Source organism: Lepidochelys kempii, chromosome 2 (genome assembly GCF_965140285.1).
Source record: "Lepidochelys kempii isolate rLepKem1 chromosome 2, rLepKem1.hap1, whole genome shotgun sequence".
Lineage (NCBI taxonomy): Eukaryota > Metazoa > Chordata > Testudines > Cheloniidae > Lepidochelys > Lepidochelys kempii.
The window spans coordinates 229908046-229923375 of record NC_136381.1 but is presented as its reverse complement, the minus strand read 5'-3'; the positions used below and the strand labels follow the sequence as shown (position 1 = coordinate 229923375).

Here is a 15330-nt window from a genome sequence, read left to right as displayed (position 1 = left end):
AGTGTGCAAGACAAATCAGCCTCCTGAAAGGGGTACAGTAGTCTGGAAAGGTTAGAGCCACTGGCATAGAGGAATGAAGGTTAAAGCACAGTCCATTCTGGGTAGCACAGTGCCCAGCCAAGCTGTAGTGAACTCCATTGTTCAAGCTCTGTCTCTCTGATCATCTGACCGCCTTGGTCAGAACCGCAGGTCAGAGCCCTGACTGCCTCCAAAAGACAAGGCTTATCCTCATACCTCCCGTCCTTTGATCTTGAGCTGTGGGATTGTTGCTCAGCTTTTCTAAGGAAAGGCAGGAAAATCCGTACCCCTCTGGGTCCTTGGTGGGTAGGTATCAGCCAGGCAATTGGATTTACCACTGTCTTCTCAGAGGCTCCATTGATATGGGGACCAAGATCAAGACAGCTAAGAACACTCATATCTACGTCTCTTTGCCTGCCTAGAGAGCAAACAGCCCTTTTCCACTCCCTAGGTAACATTGCAACACACGGGGGAAACTGAGGCACACACAGGCTTCATAAAAAATTTTCAAAAATTTCCCATTTTGTCACAATTTCACCTTACATTACAGTACTTGTTAGCCTCCTTTAAATATGCACCTCTGGGTATTATTAATATTATCTTTTAAGGTCTGATATCAGAGACAGCTATATGATAAACGTTTCTAAGGGCTAAGATTTGAAGAATGAAAAGTCATTGATAGTACTGCTGAATGGGCTTTCTATGTTACTATGACTGTATCCGATTGACACTAAATGAGAGGTAATAGAAAAGTGTGATTCATAAGGACATAGTAATATGATAAATGCAATTATAAACTATTACATTGACTTGTTTGAAGTGTGTTTTGATACTCAACAGTAACATATACACAAAATTCTGGAAGCTTGCTCTTATAAACCAGAGATCAGCATAATAACTTTACTGCAATAATAATAATTTGTTTGGTAACAGTGTCTAGATAGGTTCTCACAACACATTTTTTGATGGCCTCACAGTGTGGCCACCAACTCTTGCCATTGGCAACTCATACAAACCTCTCGCTCTGTCCCTGCCTCCCAGGCCTCTTCAGCAGGAGACCGCTGGGAAAGTGGGCTGGGAACTCACTGGCTGCCTGTGAAGTCCCAGGCTCCCTGTGCTCCAGTCGGGCAGGAGCTGCCCAGAGGAGTGCCTCAGTGACCAAACACAGCAACCACTTTTGGCCCTGCGCACACCCAGGTTCAACTGCCTGTGTGACCGTAAGCAAGTCGCTTAGTGTCAATGGTTCCCCATCTGTGAAATGGGGATTACACAGTATTTTTACTCTTACTGGGATGTTATGAGGATAAATGGATTAAAGAACTTAAGGCGCTTAGGCCCAGATCCCCAAAGGTTCATTGAAATCAATGGAAGTTAGCTTAAATAGCTTTGTGTATCTGGGCCTCAGTTACTATAGTAAGGACCATATGAGTATAGAAAGGGCCCACAAAATCTGAGGCCCTACTCTTGTAGAGAGAACCACAGGAGTGGACCTCTGCACATGTGTTATTCTCAGTACAGGATTGAGGCTTTAGCATGTTGATATGACAGATTAACACAGGCTTCAGCTCCTCAGTCCAAAAGAAATTGCTAATTTCATACTATGTACTTCAGTTTTATTCCATCTTCCAACTAGATGCATAGATACTAAGGTCAGAAGGGACCATTATGATCATCTAGTCTGACCTCCTGCACAACGCAGGCCACAGAATCTCACCCACGCACTCCTACGAGAAACCTCTCACCTATGTCTGAGCTATTGAAGTCCTCAAATCATGGTTTAAAGACTTCAAGGTGCAGAGAATCCTCCAGCAAGTGACCTGTGCCCCATGCTACAGAGGAAGGCGAAAAACCTCTATGGCCTCTTCCAATCTGCTCTGGAGGAAAATTCCTTCCTGACCCCAAATATGGCGATCAGCTGAATCCTGAGCATATGGGCAAGATTCACCAGCCAGATACTACAGAAAATTATTTCCTGGGTAACTCAGATCCCACCCCATCTAACATCCCATCACAGGCCATTGGGCCTATTTACCATGAATAGTTAAAGATCAACTAATTGCCAAAATCATGTTATCCCATCTTCTCCATAAACTTATCGAGTTTAATCTTGAAGTCAGATATGTCTTTTGCCCCCACTGGTTCCCTTGGAAGGCTATTCCAGAACTTCACTCCTCTGATATACCTTACAGACTAACCAATTTATTTGACCATAAGTTTGCACCCGAAGAAGTGAGCTGTATCTCACAAAAGCTCATGCTCAAATAAATTGGTTAGTCTCTAAGGTGCCACAAGTACTCCTTTTCTTTTTGCGAATACAGACTAACACGGCTGTTACTCTGAAACTCCTCTGATGGTTAGAAACCTTCCTCTAATTTCAAGTCTAAATATATCCTAAGAATAGCTAATAAATAAGGTCAAAATTGCTGTTGCATTATGTTGCATGTGTATGTGGCAAAAAACAGATAAAAATTATTTACATGAAGAGCAAATCCTTTAAAATTATTCCCTCCCCGAACGTAAATGGACATTTCAGAATGGCTCTTCAATCTCTTTGATCAAAAGCTAGGCAGTCTTTGTGGGGAAATTTGGCGCTGGCCGGTCCCTAAACACATCTTCCCTCACTCCTTGCATCCTTCTCTTATTTTAAATCCAGACGTAAATAAACCAAATCCTCCCGAACTCACGGGACAGTTTCTTGCCACGTGGCTCTGGAACAGCTGTTGAGTTTACTCAAACCGATGGCTACGCGACGAGTATCAACCGACACAGGAGACGCAGCTGGCCACGGGGCTCCAGCTAGGCAGCAGGCCTCAGATCCTACTTTGCCCCCCCGTTGCCCCCGACGCCCCATTGCTGCTCTGGGGGCGGGCACTGGGCAAATGGGCAGGGCGCAGCCTTGCAGCAGCCGCCTCCGCTACATCCCCTCCCAGCGAGGAGCTCGCGCCGAAGAAGCTGGGAACCTCCCTTCCCGCGGCTACACAGTACACCGCATTCCGCTCGCACCCCCGGCCCGGCCATTGGCTGGCTGGCGGGATGCGGGGCCCTGATTGGCCAGCCGGGAGCGGCACATTCCAAGTGGGGGTGGAGCCAGTCCCCGGAGCGATTCGCCTTATATGGGGCTGGGAGCGTTCCACCGCCCGGGGGCTAGTGCGCCTGCGCGCACGGAGCGGGCGGCATCTTAGCAGGGCGTGTCCCGGGCAGTGAGTGACCCTGCGCGCCCCGCGTTGTCCTGCACGGCCCCGCCCGCAGCACCCACCGGTGAGTGGTCTCGGGGGTCCCGGAGCGGCTCCGCCTTCCGGCCCGGGCGCCCCTGGGGAGTGCGTACCTCAGGGCGCAGGTGTCCCGCTCCCTTGCCGCGCCGGGCCGCCCTGGGCAGGGTCCCCCCGCTGCCCCGGGCGCTGGCAGCTTGGGCGGGCGGGCGGGCGGCCGCTTGCCCCGGATACGCTGCCTTGGCTGAGGTCCGGCCTGCAGCCAGGAGCCTCCCGCGGCCGGGGCGCCCTGAGCGTCGCATCTCGGCGGGTCTCTGCGCCCCCCACCCCCTCCGACCCCCTGGACGGTGGGTGTGTGGGCGCAGCCCCGTCACGTGCGGCTGTTTGTGTTTTGACCCAGGCCATGTCCAAGTCCCTGAAGAAGATCGTGGAGGAGAGTAGGGAGAAGAGCCAGCCGGAGGTGGACATGTGTGACCGGGGCATCTCTAACATGCTGGACGTCTCTGGCTTGTGTAGGTATCTCGAGGGTTTCCGCCAAGACCACCCCCGTCGCCCTCCCAGCCCCAGCAGCCTCTGAAATCTGTGATAGAAGCAGGCGGCTGGCTTTTAAGGAGGCCCTTTCAGTAGGACGGACAGTCAAACAACTTATCTGTCTCTGTTAGGATGGACTTGGCCTTTTGCTGTTCAGACTGTTACATTTCAGTTTGGACACTGAAAATCAGTTGTCAGTTTCACCGTAGCTCTCAGTCTGTTTCATTTTCTCAGCATTGTGCTAATTGGGTTCCAAACATTGTTTATAAATCTATCTGGCTGTTTTTATTATGATAATACCAAGGTACATCAACTGACTGGGGCTTCATTGTGACCGCTGTAAAGCTTTTGGTGAAGATGCTCTAAGCCAAATGGGAGAGCTCTCTCTCATCCTGCCTCCATAGAGATGGTGGTGGCTGTGGCAGCGGGAGATCTCCCACCAATGTAGTGCCGTCATAAGAACGGCCATACTGGGTCAGACGAAAGGTCCATCTAGCCCAATATCCGGTCCTCCCATAGTGGCCAAAACCAGGTGCCCCACAGGGAATGGTAAATTCCTCAGAATGGAGAGGGGTAACTAGTGGTGTTCCCCAAGGGTCAGTCTTAGGATCAGTCCTATTCAGCTTAATCATAAATGATCTGGAGAAAGGGGTAATCAGTGAGGTGGCAAAGTTTGCAGACGTAAACTGCTCAAGATAGTTAAGACCAAAGCAGACTGTGAAGAACTTCAAAAAGATCTCACAAAACTAAGTGATTGGGCAACAAAATGGCAAATGAAATTTCATGTGGATAAATGTAAAGTAATGCACATTGGAAAAAATAAGCCCAACTATACATATAATATGATGGGGGGCTAATTTAGCTACAACTAATCAGGAAAGAGATCTTGGAGTCATTGTGGATAGTTCTCTGAAGACGTCCACACCGTGTGCAGTGGCTGTCAAAAAAGCGAACAGGATGTAAGGAATCCTTGAGGGGGCGGGGGGGAGAGAGAGAATAAGACTGAGAATATCTTATTGCCCTTATATCCTCGGTACGCCCACATCTTGAATACTGTGTGCAGATGTGGTCCCGTCATCCCAGAGAAGACATACTACCATTAGAAAAGGTTCAGAGAAGGGCAACTAAAATGATTAGGAGTTTGGAATGGGTTCCATATAAGAAGAGATTAAAGAGGCTAGGACTCTTCAGCTTGGAAAAGAGGAGACTAAGGGGGGATATGACATGAGTGATGTGGAGAAAGTGAATAAGGAAAAGTTATTTACTTGTTCCCATAGTATAAGAACTAGGGGCCACCAAATGAAATTAATGGGCAGCAGGTTTAAAACAAATAAAAGAAAGTTGCTCTTCACACAGCGCACAGTCAACCTGTGGAAGTTCTTGCCTGAGGAGGTTGTGAAGGCTAGGACTATAACAGGGTTTAAAGGAGAACTAGATAAAGGCATGGAGGTTAAGTCCGTTAATGGCTATTAGCCAGGATGGGTCCTTAGCCTCTGTTTGTCAGAGGATGGAGATGGATTGCAGGAGAGAGATCACTAGATCATTACCTGTTAGGTTCACTCCCTCTTGGGCACCTGACATTGGCCACTGTCAGCAGACAGGATACTGGGCTGGATGCACCTTTGGTCTGACCCGGTATGGCCATTTTTATGTTCTTATGAATGAATAGGTAATCATCAAGTGATCCATTCTCTGTCACTCATTCTCAGTTTCTGGCAAACAGAGGCTAGGGACACCATCCCTGCCCATCCTGGCTAATAGCCATAGATGGACCTGTTCTCCAAGAATTTATCTAGTTCTTTTTTTAACCCTGTTATAGTCTTGGCCTTCACAACATCATGGAGTTCCACAGGTTGACTGTGTGCACTTATTTACAGGAGCCAGTTTCTGCTCATGTGAGTCCATTGATTTCAGGGGGCTAGTTGAGTTGGGGCCTGATTGTGCATCTTATAAATTTATAAACTAATCAGTAGGTTAAACTGCAATGTAAAAACGACCATGCATTTTTTGTTACTTAAAACTACTGCTATTATAAAAAGCGAATTGTTCATGATTTCTCGCTGCTATGTTCTGTAAAGTCACTTTTTCTGCATATGAATTTTTCTAATTGGCCTAATTAAAGGGGTATTTCTGAGCTTTGTACTATGGACCACCATATAAATGAAAAATAACAATCTGTAACACCAACAGTGTTAACCAAATATCAATAGTAGCAAACAAAGCTGTGATTCTGCGAATGGATTTGCATGGATAAATCCCAGTTGACTGCAGGGAGGGCCCCGTGGAGGGTTTTGCCCACCTGTCTTTTGGTTGTAGGACTGTGCTTGGAAATAATCAAACACTTCTAGTGAACATTGTAATATTAATCTTAAAAATCAATGAGTTGTAGTTTGCCCTAGCTGCTTGGGTAAATGCTCCTATGAATGGCTCTATGGCTCTTCTGTGATTGCTGGTGATCAAGATTTTGGCTTTACATTTAATCTAAAATGCATATTAAATTCTAGCATAAACGTTTATTGAATTGATCTTGTTTATGCCAGGGCTGAGTTTGGCCTAGCATCTCCAACAACATACTACTCACTATTGCTGTGGTCTGTTAAATACTCAGTAATTTACTGAATTGTCAGCAGTGCTTCCTGTAACACCTACTATAGGTAATGGTAGCAAAAACCCTGTTTCCAGCAATGGTAGGGTTGAGAATTAAGACTCTGGGAAGTAAGAAATTCAGTGGTTTCTAAAGTATTAATAACTGCCAACCTGTCAAGTGGAGTTTTATCATTGAAATCAATGGGAGCAGAGTGAAGCATATGTGTGCTAGAAACACTGCAGCTGCACTAATGTAATGTAGAGGCTTATTACAGTGATGGAAGGAGTTTTTCTATTGCTGTAGTAAATGTATCCAAGAGGCAGTAGCTGGGTTGATGGAATAATTCTTCCATAGACTTGGCACTGGCTTAGGTCGGCCTAACTTTGTCTCACAGGGTGAAGTTTTTTATAGCCCTGAGCGATGTTAAGCTGTACTAAATTTGTAGTTTAGACTAGCTTTACATGCTTTTAAAATCCTCAGATATTTGAATTATGCTGGAGGCTGTGTGAACAATAATGTGTGATTACTTGATCTGCACAAATGTGTGTATGAAATCATACAGAAAATAAGATGAAACAAAAGGGGGTCAAACAAGAGGAAAAAGGAGAGAGGTTCTATTCAAAATGATACATATAATACATAATTCTCCAGAATTGAAAGGCACTGCCTGGTCTAGATCTGTGTAAATAAATTATAGAGTAGTTTCTCTTCCATATGCTGACATATGCCATTTTGGGCTAAAGAGCTGGAAACTTCGAATTTTCATATCTGAAAGTCCTACAAGAAATTTAATATTTCAGTACTAATGAAATGTGATTATCCATTGGGATAAAATATTCCCCTTAACTTCCGTTCTTCCAAAAAATATTAAACCAGTGTGGAACTTTGGAAAGCGATTTTAAGAATTTAACACACAACTGTACCATCTATAGACTTTGGCTCCTAAACTGCTACGCTAGGTGTGTGACTTACTGCAGTTTTGTGTGTCTCATACTCACCTATATAGAAGGTCGGTTACATGCTTTCTCTTGCATGTGTTCTGGCTCAGACTCTTGTTTGGACAAAACAAGAAGAAACAGTTCTGTCTAGGAGGCAAATCTTAATCCCATGGACTACAGACAAATGTGAAATCATGTGGTAGCTATCCATGGCAGCATGTTGTGCCAATGGGCAGGCATGTGGGGCTTTAATCAAATTATTCTGTTGATAACTTTGTACATTAACTATATACTCTTGATAAGGTGGCGTGTTTTTTTGTGTGTGTGGTTTTTTTTGCTTTCTTGGGCTGGGAAATCTAAGTGCATTTCTTAATCTAGAATAAAAAATTTCTTTATACATTTACACTGAAAATGCATAATGCCTTACAAGTGTCATGGATGAGACCAAAACATAGACCTAAAATGCAACTGTTGGCATTTATTAAATTAGACCTTTAATGAAGGTTCCATTTGTACTTGGGAACAGGAACACTTATTTTCCCCAAGAAAGGAATACTAGGATTTTGATTTCTCATGGCAACAGGAAAACTAAGGATTAGAGAAGTGAGAAAAGATTGTGATCCACTCAGACCTTTTCTTAATTTTCTCTTACAATGTTTTTTTAGAATTAAACATAAATTAGTAATTGTTTCAGCAAAGAAATCTGAAGTAAGTAAAGTTCTATTGAGGGTTCAAGATCTGTACTGTGAGACAGACTGAGGACCTGAGTGTTAATTATCTCCTACAGTAGAACCTCAGAGTTAACAACATTTTTGGAATGGAGGTTGTTCGCAACTCTGAAATGTCTGTAATTCTGAACAAAACGTTATGGTTGTACTTTCAAAAGTTTACAACTGAACATTGACTTAATACAACTTTGAAGCTTTACTATGCAGAAGAAAAATGCTGCTTTCCCTTTATTTTATTTTTTTAGTAGTTTACATTTAACACAGTTCTGTACTGGATTAATATTTCCCCACCCCCCCGGTCTCTGCTGCTGCCTGATTGTGTACTTCGGGTTCCAAATGAGGTATGTGGTTGACTGATCAGTTTGTAATTCTGGTGTTCGTAACTGAGGTTCTAGTGTAATTCAAATATAATGGAACAGGAACTTTTTTTTTTTTTTTTCACAATGTGATATTATGCAGAGATTGCTCTCTTCTGAGTTCTCTTTAGATAATGTAATGGTTCATGCAATCAAAACCCATCATAACTTAAATTTCCTTAAGGTTATTAAGTAATTTATTGGTTTATACTTAGTCAGATTACTAGTCAGCTGTCATGCTTCAGCACCCATTGTGTCATTTGTTTAGTTAGATAGTATTTGCTAGTTCTGAAAAGCTGTCGGAAAAAATTAACTTTGAAGTCTATCCTTATTGTTGTATCAGCACCAAGAAAATAATTACCATGTATTAACTAAAAATCCTGAGTTGTAATATGCTAAACTATTTTTGCCAAAAGCAAGTATTCTTCAGTTGTTACATAGCTATGGTTTGAAGTAAATAGCATATATTTCAACTTATAAAATGTTTTGGCAGGTGTTGTCATGTGGTGAAGATTCAGTGTTGCATGTTTTTTCTTAGCATGCAAGCAAATGTTAAATCTTGGGAAGATGTGCAGTGGTGTTTTGTGAGTTTCTGTGTACATGTGTCGTAGCAGGAGACTTTGGTCTTTAAGTAATGTCAGTTTTTGAAGCAGTTGGTCTCTGAAAACTGGCCAGTGGTGTTGGGCAGTCTCCTCAATCAAAGGATTTCTTGAGTGCTGTCTGAACTCCTTTGTTCCAGTACTGCGTTAGATGTGTAAATGTGTAAATAAAGTTGTACTTCTCATATACCCATGTCAAAAGAAAGGGCAACAATGTTGATAGTACAGTAAAAGTTCTATCTGGCACATTGGAGGAATGCGGGGTGCCAGGTAGTGAAAAATGCAGATTAACTAAGAGGGAGGGAGCTTGGGACTGGGGTTGGGGCATGGGATTGGGTACAGGTCGTGGGCTCTGGGAGGGAGTTTGGGTGCAGGAGGGGGCTCGGGGCAGCAGGTTGGGCATGGGAGGGGGGTGGGGTGCCGGATCCCGGGGGGGCACTCACCTCAGGCGGCTCCCCGCAAGTGGCAACCTCTCCTGGCCACTCCTAGGCAGAGGTGCGGCAGGCAGCTCGGTGCTCTGCCCCCACCCCAAGCGCTAGCTCTGCAGCTCCCATTGGCTGGGAATTGCAGCCAATGGGAGTTGAGGGAGTGGTGCCTGTGGGAGGAGGCAGCATACAGAGCTGCCTGCCGCACCTCTGCCTCGGAGCAGCTGGGGTAGGCCACCACATGTGGGGAGCTGCCTGATGTGAGCACCCCCCAGATTCGGCACCCTGCACCCCCTTCTGTGGCCTAACCCCCTGCCAGCCCCACGCCAACCAGACTATACACCGGAATTTCAGTGAAGATCAGAAATGCTGGTTTATAGAACTTTCTGGTTTGCGAAGTGCCAGATAAAACAGCTTTACTGTAACTTGTTTTACTCTTAAATGTTAATTTTTGCCAGTTAGCACGCAGGCAGCATTGTATTAAGGTTCTCTTGTTTTGTTTGTGTTATCCTCTCACAGGGAGTTCACATAGTAACTTTGGCGTAGTTGTCCTGTCTAGTGTAGTATAGTGACAGATAAAATCGAATGGCCTTGTGATATTACAATATGGTATCTTCCAATAGTCACTGAGAATCTTTGGCACTGTAGTGGCGTTGTTATAATGCCCACAATGTCTTCCTTAGTTATTTCCTTCATGTTGGTGGTATTCAGACCAGCAATATTTTATCTTGGCTCCACACATGTGTGGAGCTTGCCTGTTAATTTCCTTTTTTTAAAGGAAAAGCACTTTTTCTTCAGAGTTAGCTGTTGTGTTAAACTAAGAATGAAGGGGAAAGGAAGGCTGGAGGGGTGGAATAAAAAATTGACTTTCCAGGGTATCGGGAACTGAGGCATAATAGGCACAGCTTCAGTATGCTCTCCCTGCCCCCCGGGTTGGGGGGGGAACGGGAGGGGTGTGTGGTTGTTTTTTTTTTTTTTGACCATGGAGAGGAGGTGAGACTTCTTGTAGGGCAGAGCAGTAGTTCTTGCAAGTGCTAGTGTTATGACCCTCCCAAGCCTGCAGTTTGAATTGAAAGGAGCCCGATTTAGTCTCTAGCATAGGTATTTAGTTGCCTACGTTTGTATTCTGCGAATCTGGCAGATTTCTATTATAACCAATATTTTATCCACCGTTATTGCAAGTCAACAAGTCTTTTAAATCTGTGTCTCTGAAAGACTTGTTTCTAGATAGTGCTTATGTCCAGGATAACCCATCTGTTCATTGGGTGGGACTCCTTCCATATGGCCTTCAGCAAAGACTCTGCCTTTGATTTAAGGTCCTACTTTATGAGTTTTTCACTTCTGCTTGTGGCCTTAAGATCCTAGCACAATATAAATGTTAACATTTACCAGAGCTCCATAGCTGAGCGTTCTCTCTCCTTTGCCTTAGCCCCCTCTCCCTTATATGGCTGTAACTTAAAAAAGAGGTTTCATTATGTTTAGCTGCTGAACCTTAGCTCTTCCCCTTGGATGCTTGCAATTACAGTAGGCTCTTCAGTGGCAGAAATAACTGCAGTTTTATAAATCACTAAAGGTGCACATCTGAGGTAACAGCAAAGCTTAGAGATTTTAAAAGGACAAAATTCAGTCCTGTGTATCTGGCCTATGGCATCTGAACATTTAAATAATTAACAGGATAACCATCAGAGCCCCACAGATCCCTTCTGCTGTAGGTGTCAAACTTAACAAGTAAAAGAAGAACCGTGACTCTCATCAGCAATCTAGTGAAATACAACCTAGATAGAGCATTTTAAGTGGCTGTGGTTGAGTGTATAGGGAGTTATTGAGGGGGAAATAAAATTGAAAGAGTGAATTTTGTAGTTAATTCTGAATTCTGTAAGGTCCATGGCTGCTTGAAGTGAGTCCAGTGTTGCAGCTCAGCTACTGTGACAAATCTATGTCTCAAACTTGTCTGTTGGTTGATGGTTTGATAGTTCCAGTGAAACATAGCTGTCAAGAGAGGCTATAGTCATGGAAGAAGCAGTGATCTCTCAGGTTGATTGGGACAATCACATGAGCTTAGAATCATAGAAGTGTAGGACTGGAAGGGACCTTGTGAGGTCTTCTCCAGTCCCCTGCACTTGGGCAGGACTAAGTATTCTGTAGACCGTACTTCACAGGTGTTTTTTTAACTTGCTCTTAAAAACCTCCAGTGATGGAGGTTTTACAGCCTCCCTAGGCAATTCATTCCAATGTTTTAACTACCTTGACAGGAAGTTTTTCCTAAAGTCCAACTTAAACATCTTTTGCTGCAATTTAACCCCATGGCTGCTTGCTCTATCCTCAGAGGTTAACAATTTTTTTTCACCCTCCTCTATGATGAGCAGAGAAATGGCTGCTCATCATATAGCCTCTTGGAAGCAGGATAAGAGAACTTGGTGATAGTGATATAAAGAGGGCCAGGAGGGTGAGCATGGGTGTAGTTCTTGTGTCTATGGACTGGAGAAGACCATCCACCGGAGCAATAAATGCTGCATCTGCACCTTGTCCTGGCCTTTGAACCTTGACTAAGGTCTAGACTACTGTAAGCTGAAAGGTAGCATTGGGGTTATTTGCTAGCTTGCTTAGAAAAGAGAGGATAGATACTAAGTGACCAATTTACAAGAAGAGCAGTATGGAAAAACAGCTCTTTTCCGATGTCATTGTATTTCCTGAATGCTGTTATGCTGTCTAGTGTTGTGGCTGCATATCAAAAGACCCTAGCTAGAGAAATGAACACGCACAATTTGACGGGGTTATGGTGTTAGAACTCTTCTTTCTCAATTTCCTGACTCTTGTGTAATTAAAATCTCAATCTTAGTACAGAAATAACAGCTTTTTGGTCTTTATTTTCCTTGGCCTACAAGGGGAAGACAAATGTTCCTCAAAGAAAAGGCACTGGTTAATGCAGTGCTTGAACCTCATACAGCAAGTAGAAAGATTTCTCTTCACCTCTGGGATGAAAACAAGGAGAAATTTCAGCCCAAAAGATACTTTAAGAATACAGTAAGCAAGAAAACTAAGGGTGTAGAACACGAAGTGATACTTCAACCATTGGTAGTCCTACTTTGATACTATAATTGTTTCTACTGCTGGAGGCTGCCTAGAGACTGCAGTCAGCATTGGGAACCCCATTGTGCCAGGTGCTATATAAACACATAGGAAGAAACTCTTCCCAAAGATCTTATGATTTTAAGATGAAACACAAGTTTGTGACAAATGCTAAGATGGAGGAGGAAGAAGAGTAATAATTTTATGCAGTTAGAGGCCAACTTGATGGTTCTGAACCATCCTTTTGGCCTTGAGTAAGACACTTAGGGTATGTCTACGCTGCAGTCAGGAGTGTGTGATTGCAGCATGCTGGGACATACCTAAGCTAGCTTTAACCTGGCAAGGGTGGGTACCAGTGGCAGAAAATCTGCAGCAGTAGAGTCTTTATCAGGGGCTGTACAAGCCCACCTGGCACCTTAGGCTTATTTGAGCAGCTGTCCCATACTGAAGTCTATGCTGCCATAGCTTAACTGTTATTGGTACGTGAGCTAGCTAGACCCACATGCATAAACAAGCACCTCAAACTGCTTACTAGGAAAGCAGCCTACAAGGAGCAGAGGAAGGGATGGATCAGCAAGGAGAGCTACCTCAAGGATGTCAGAAAGTATAGGGGAGAAGTGAGAACTACCAAAAGCCAAGCAGAGTTGCAAGCAATAGTAAAAGGTTCTTTAGCCATATATCTAATAAGAAAACAAGGAAAAAAGTGGTAATGCTGAGCACTGAGGATGGGGTGGAGATGAAAGATAGTCTAGTTGTGATCTAACACCTAAATGAATACTTCTTAAAAACTAAGGCAATGAAGAGTTGTGGGCAGTGGCAGGATGGCTAATGGAACAAGGATATGGAAGTAGATATTGCCACATCTGAGGAGAAGCCAAACTCAGACAGTGTAATTAAATTGGGGGTGGGATAATCTCCCTCAAGAATATTGAAGGAACTAGTATATGAAATTGCAAGCCCAATAGCCTTTGTAATAAGAAAAGGAGTATTTGTGGCACCTTAGAGACTAACCAATTTATTTGAGCATGAGCTTTCGTGAGCTACAGCTCACTTCATTGGATGCATGCCGTGGAAACTGTAGCAGACTTTATATATATAGTTTCCACGGCATGCATCCGATGAAGTGAGCTGTAGCTCACGAAAGCTCATGCTCAAATAAATTGGTTAGTCTCTAAGGTGCCACAAGTACTCCTTTTCTTTTTGCGAATACAGACTAACACGGCTGTTACTCTGAAACCAGCCTTTGTAATTAATCTGTAAACTCAGAGGTTGTACCTATATTTTAAAAAAGGGGTGGGGGGAAAAAAGTGATTTGGAAAACAGGCCCATTAGTTTGACCTCATTTGTATGCAAGGTTCTAGAACAAATTTTGAGTGGTTATGAGATACAGTAGAACCTCAGTTACGAATATCAGAGTTACAAACTGACCAGTCAACCACACATCTCATTTGGAACCAAAAGTATGCAATCAGGTAGCAGCAGAGACCCCCCTCAAAAAAGCAAGTGCAGTACTGTGGTAAACATAAACTATTAAAATAAAGGGGAAGCAGGATTTTTTTTTGTGTAGTAAACTTTCAAAGCTGTATTAAGTCAATGTTCAGTTGTAAACTTTTGAAAGAACAACCATAACATTTTGTTCAGGGTTACAAACATTTCAGAGTTATGAACAACTTCCGTTCCCGAGGTGTTCATAACTGATCACCATGTGTGGGGTCAGGAAGGAATTTTCCCTGAGGTCATATTGTCGGAGACCCTGGGTGGTTTTTTTTTTTGTTTTGTTTTTGCATTCCTCTGCACTGGAGGGCATGCGTCGCTTGCTGGCTTGAGCTAAAGTAAATAGTGGATTTCTCTGTAACTTGAATTCTTTAACCCATGATTTGAGGACTTCAGTAACTCGGGGCAGGGACCATCTCTCACAATGTTTGTGCATTAACTAGTGCAATGGGTCCTCTAGGTGCCACTGGCATACAAATAATTATTAAAATATATTTTAGTTGCTGATCTCTCATAGACCTCACAGTAAGCTTTTGGGTATCGTACTAGTTCTTTTCTGTGTATTAAATGACCTTCTTGAGTAAGCCAAAATAGATCAGAACATTATTTCATTCTGTTTGTCACTCTAAAACATGTCTACTTTTAAATCCGTGCCTATAATGATTCAGTATCTGGACGAAAAAGATCTACTTCCATTACCACTCTTACACTGGCTTTTTAAGTTAATAAGTCATAGGCACCAACTCTGTGCGTGATCTGGGGCTGGAGCACCCATGGGGAAATACCGCAGCCCCCCAGTGCCTCCTACCCACTGGCAGGCCCTGCAGATCAGCACGCACCCCCCTTCCCCGCACCTGCCTTCCACCTGCCACAATCAGCAGTTTTGTGGCATGCAGGAGGCTGCGGGGGAGGGCAGAGGAGCGAGGATGCAATGCGCTGGGAGGAGGGGGCGGAACTGGGCAGGAAGAGGCAGAGTAGGGGTGGGAAGAGATGGGAAGGGGCAGAGCCTGTGGTCAAGCACCCGCTGGCACTTTGAAAAAAGTCAATGCCTGTGATACTAGTGGTCCTATGTCCAGCGTTAGTAGTAACAAAATGATTGTTTATATACTCACAACTCTTGTGATTCATAGTCAGAAAATAGCATTGCAAATGACCTGTTGGGTAATCTAGTCCATCCCCTTTCCTGTATAGGATTGTTCCCTAGGATGTATTTTTCCAGTGCTTTGTCTAGCCTACTTTTCAAATGACTCATGATAGGACGTGTTTTTTCCATACATCGACAGCCAATAGTAATTTAATACAGTGTGACTTGACATTATTCAAAACAGACAGTAGTTGAGTAAACTGCTTGTTGTCTATATTTATGAACCACTGGT

General features: G+C 43.7%; 1 protein-coding gene across 1 annotated transcript in view; it reads left to right on the top strand.

Moving 5' to 3' along the window:
* The first annotated feature begins 3161 nt into the window (after positions 1 to 3161).
* RSU1 (Ras suppressor protein 1) overlaps positions 3162 to 15330 on the top strand; it is a 184177-nt gene continuing 172008 nt past the window's right edge. Inside the window, exons 1-2 of the mRNA XM_073334125.2 lie at positions 3162 to 3276; positions 3628 to 3739. Of these exons, the coding sequence (XP_073190226.1) occupies positions 3631 to 3739 (109 nt within the window). The 5' untranslated portion in view covers positions 3162 to 3276; positions 3628 to 3630. The remainder of the gene's footprint in view (positions 3277 to 3627; positions 3740 to 15330) is intronic.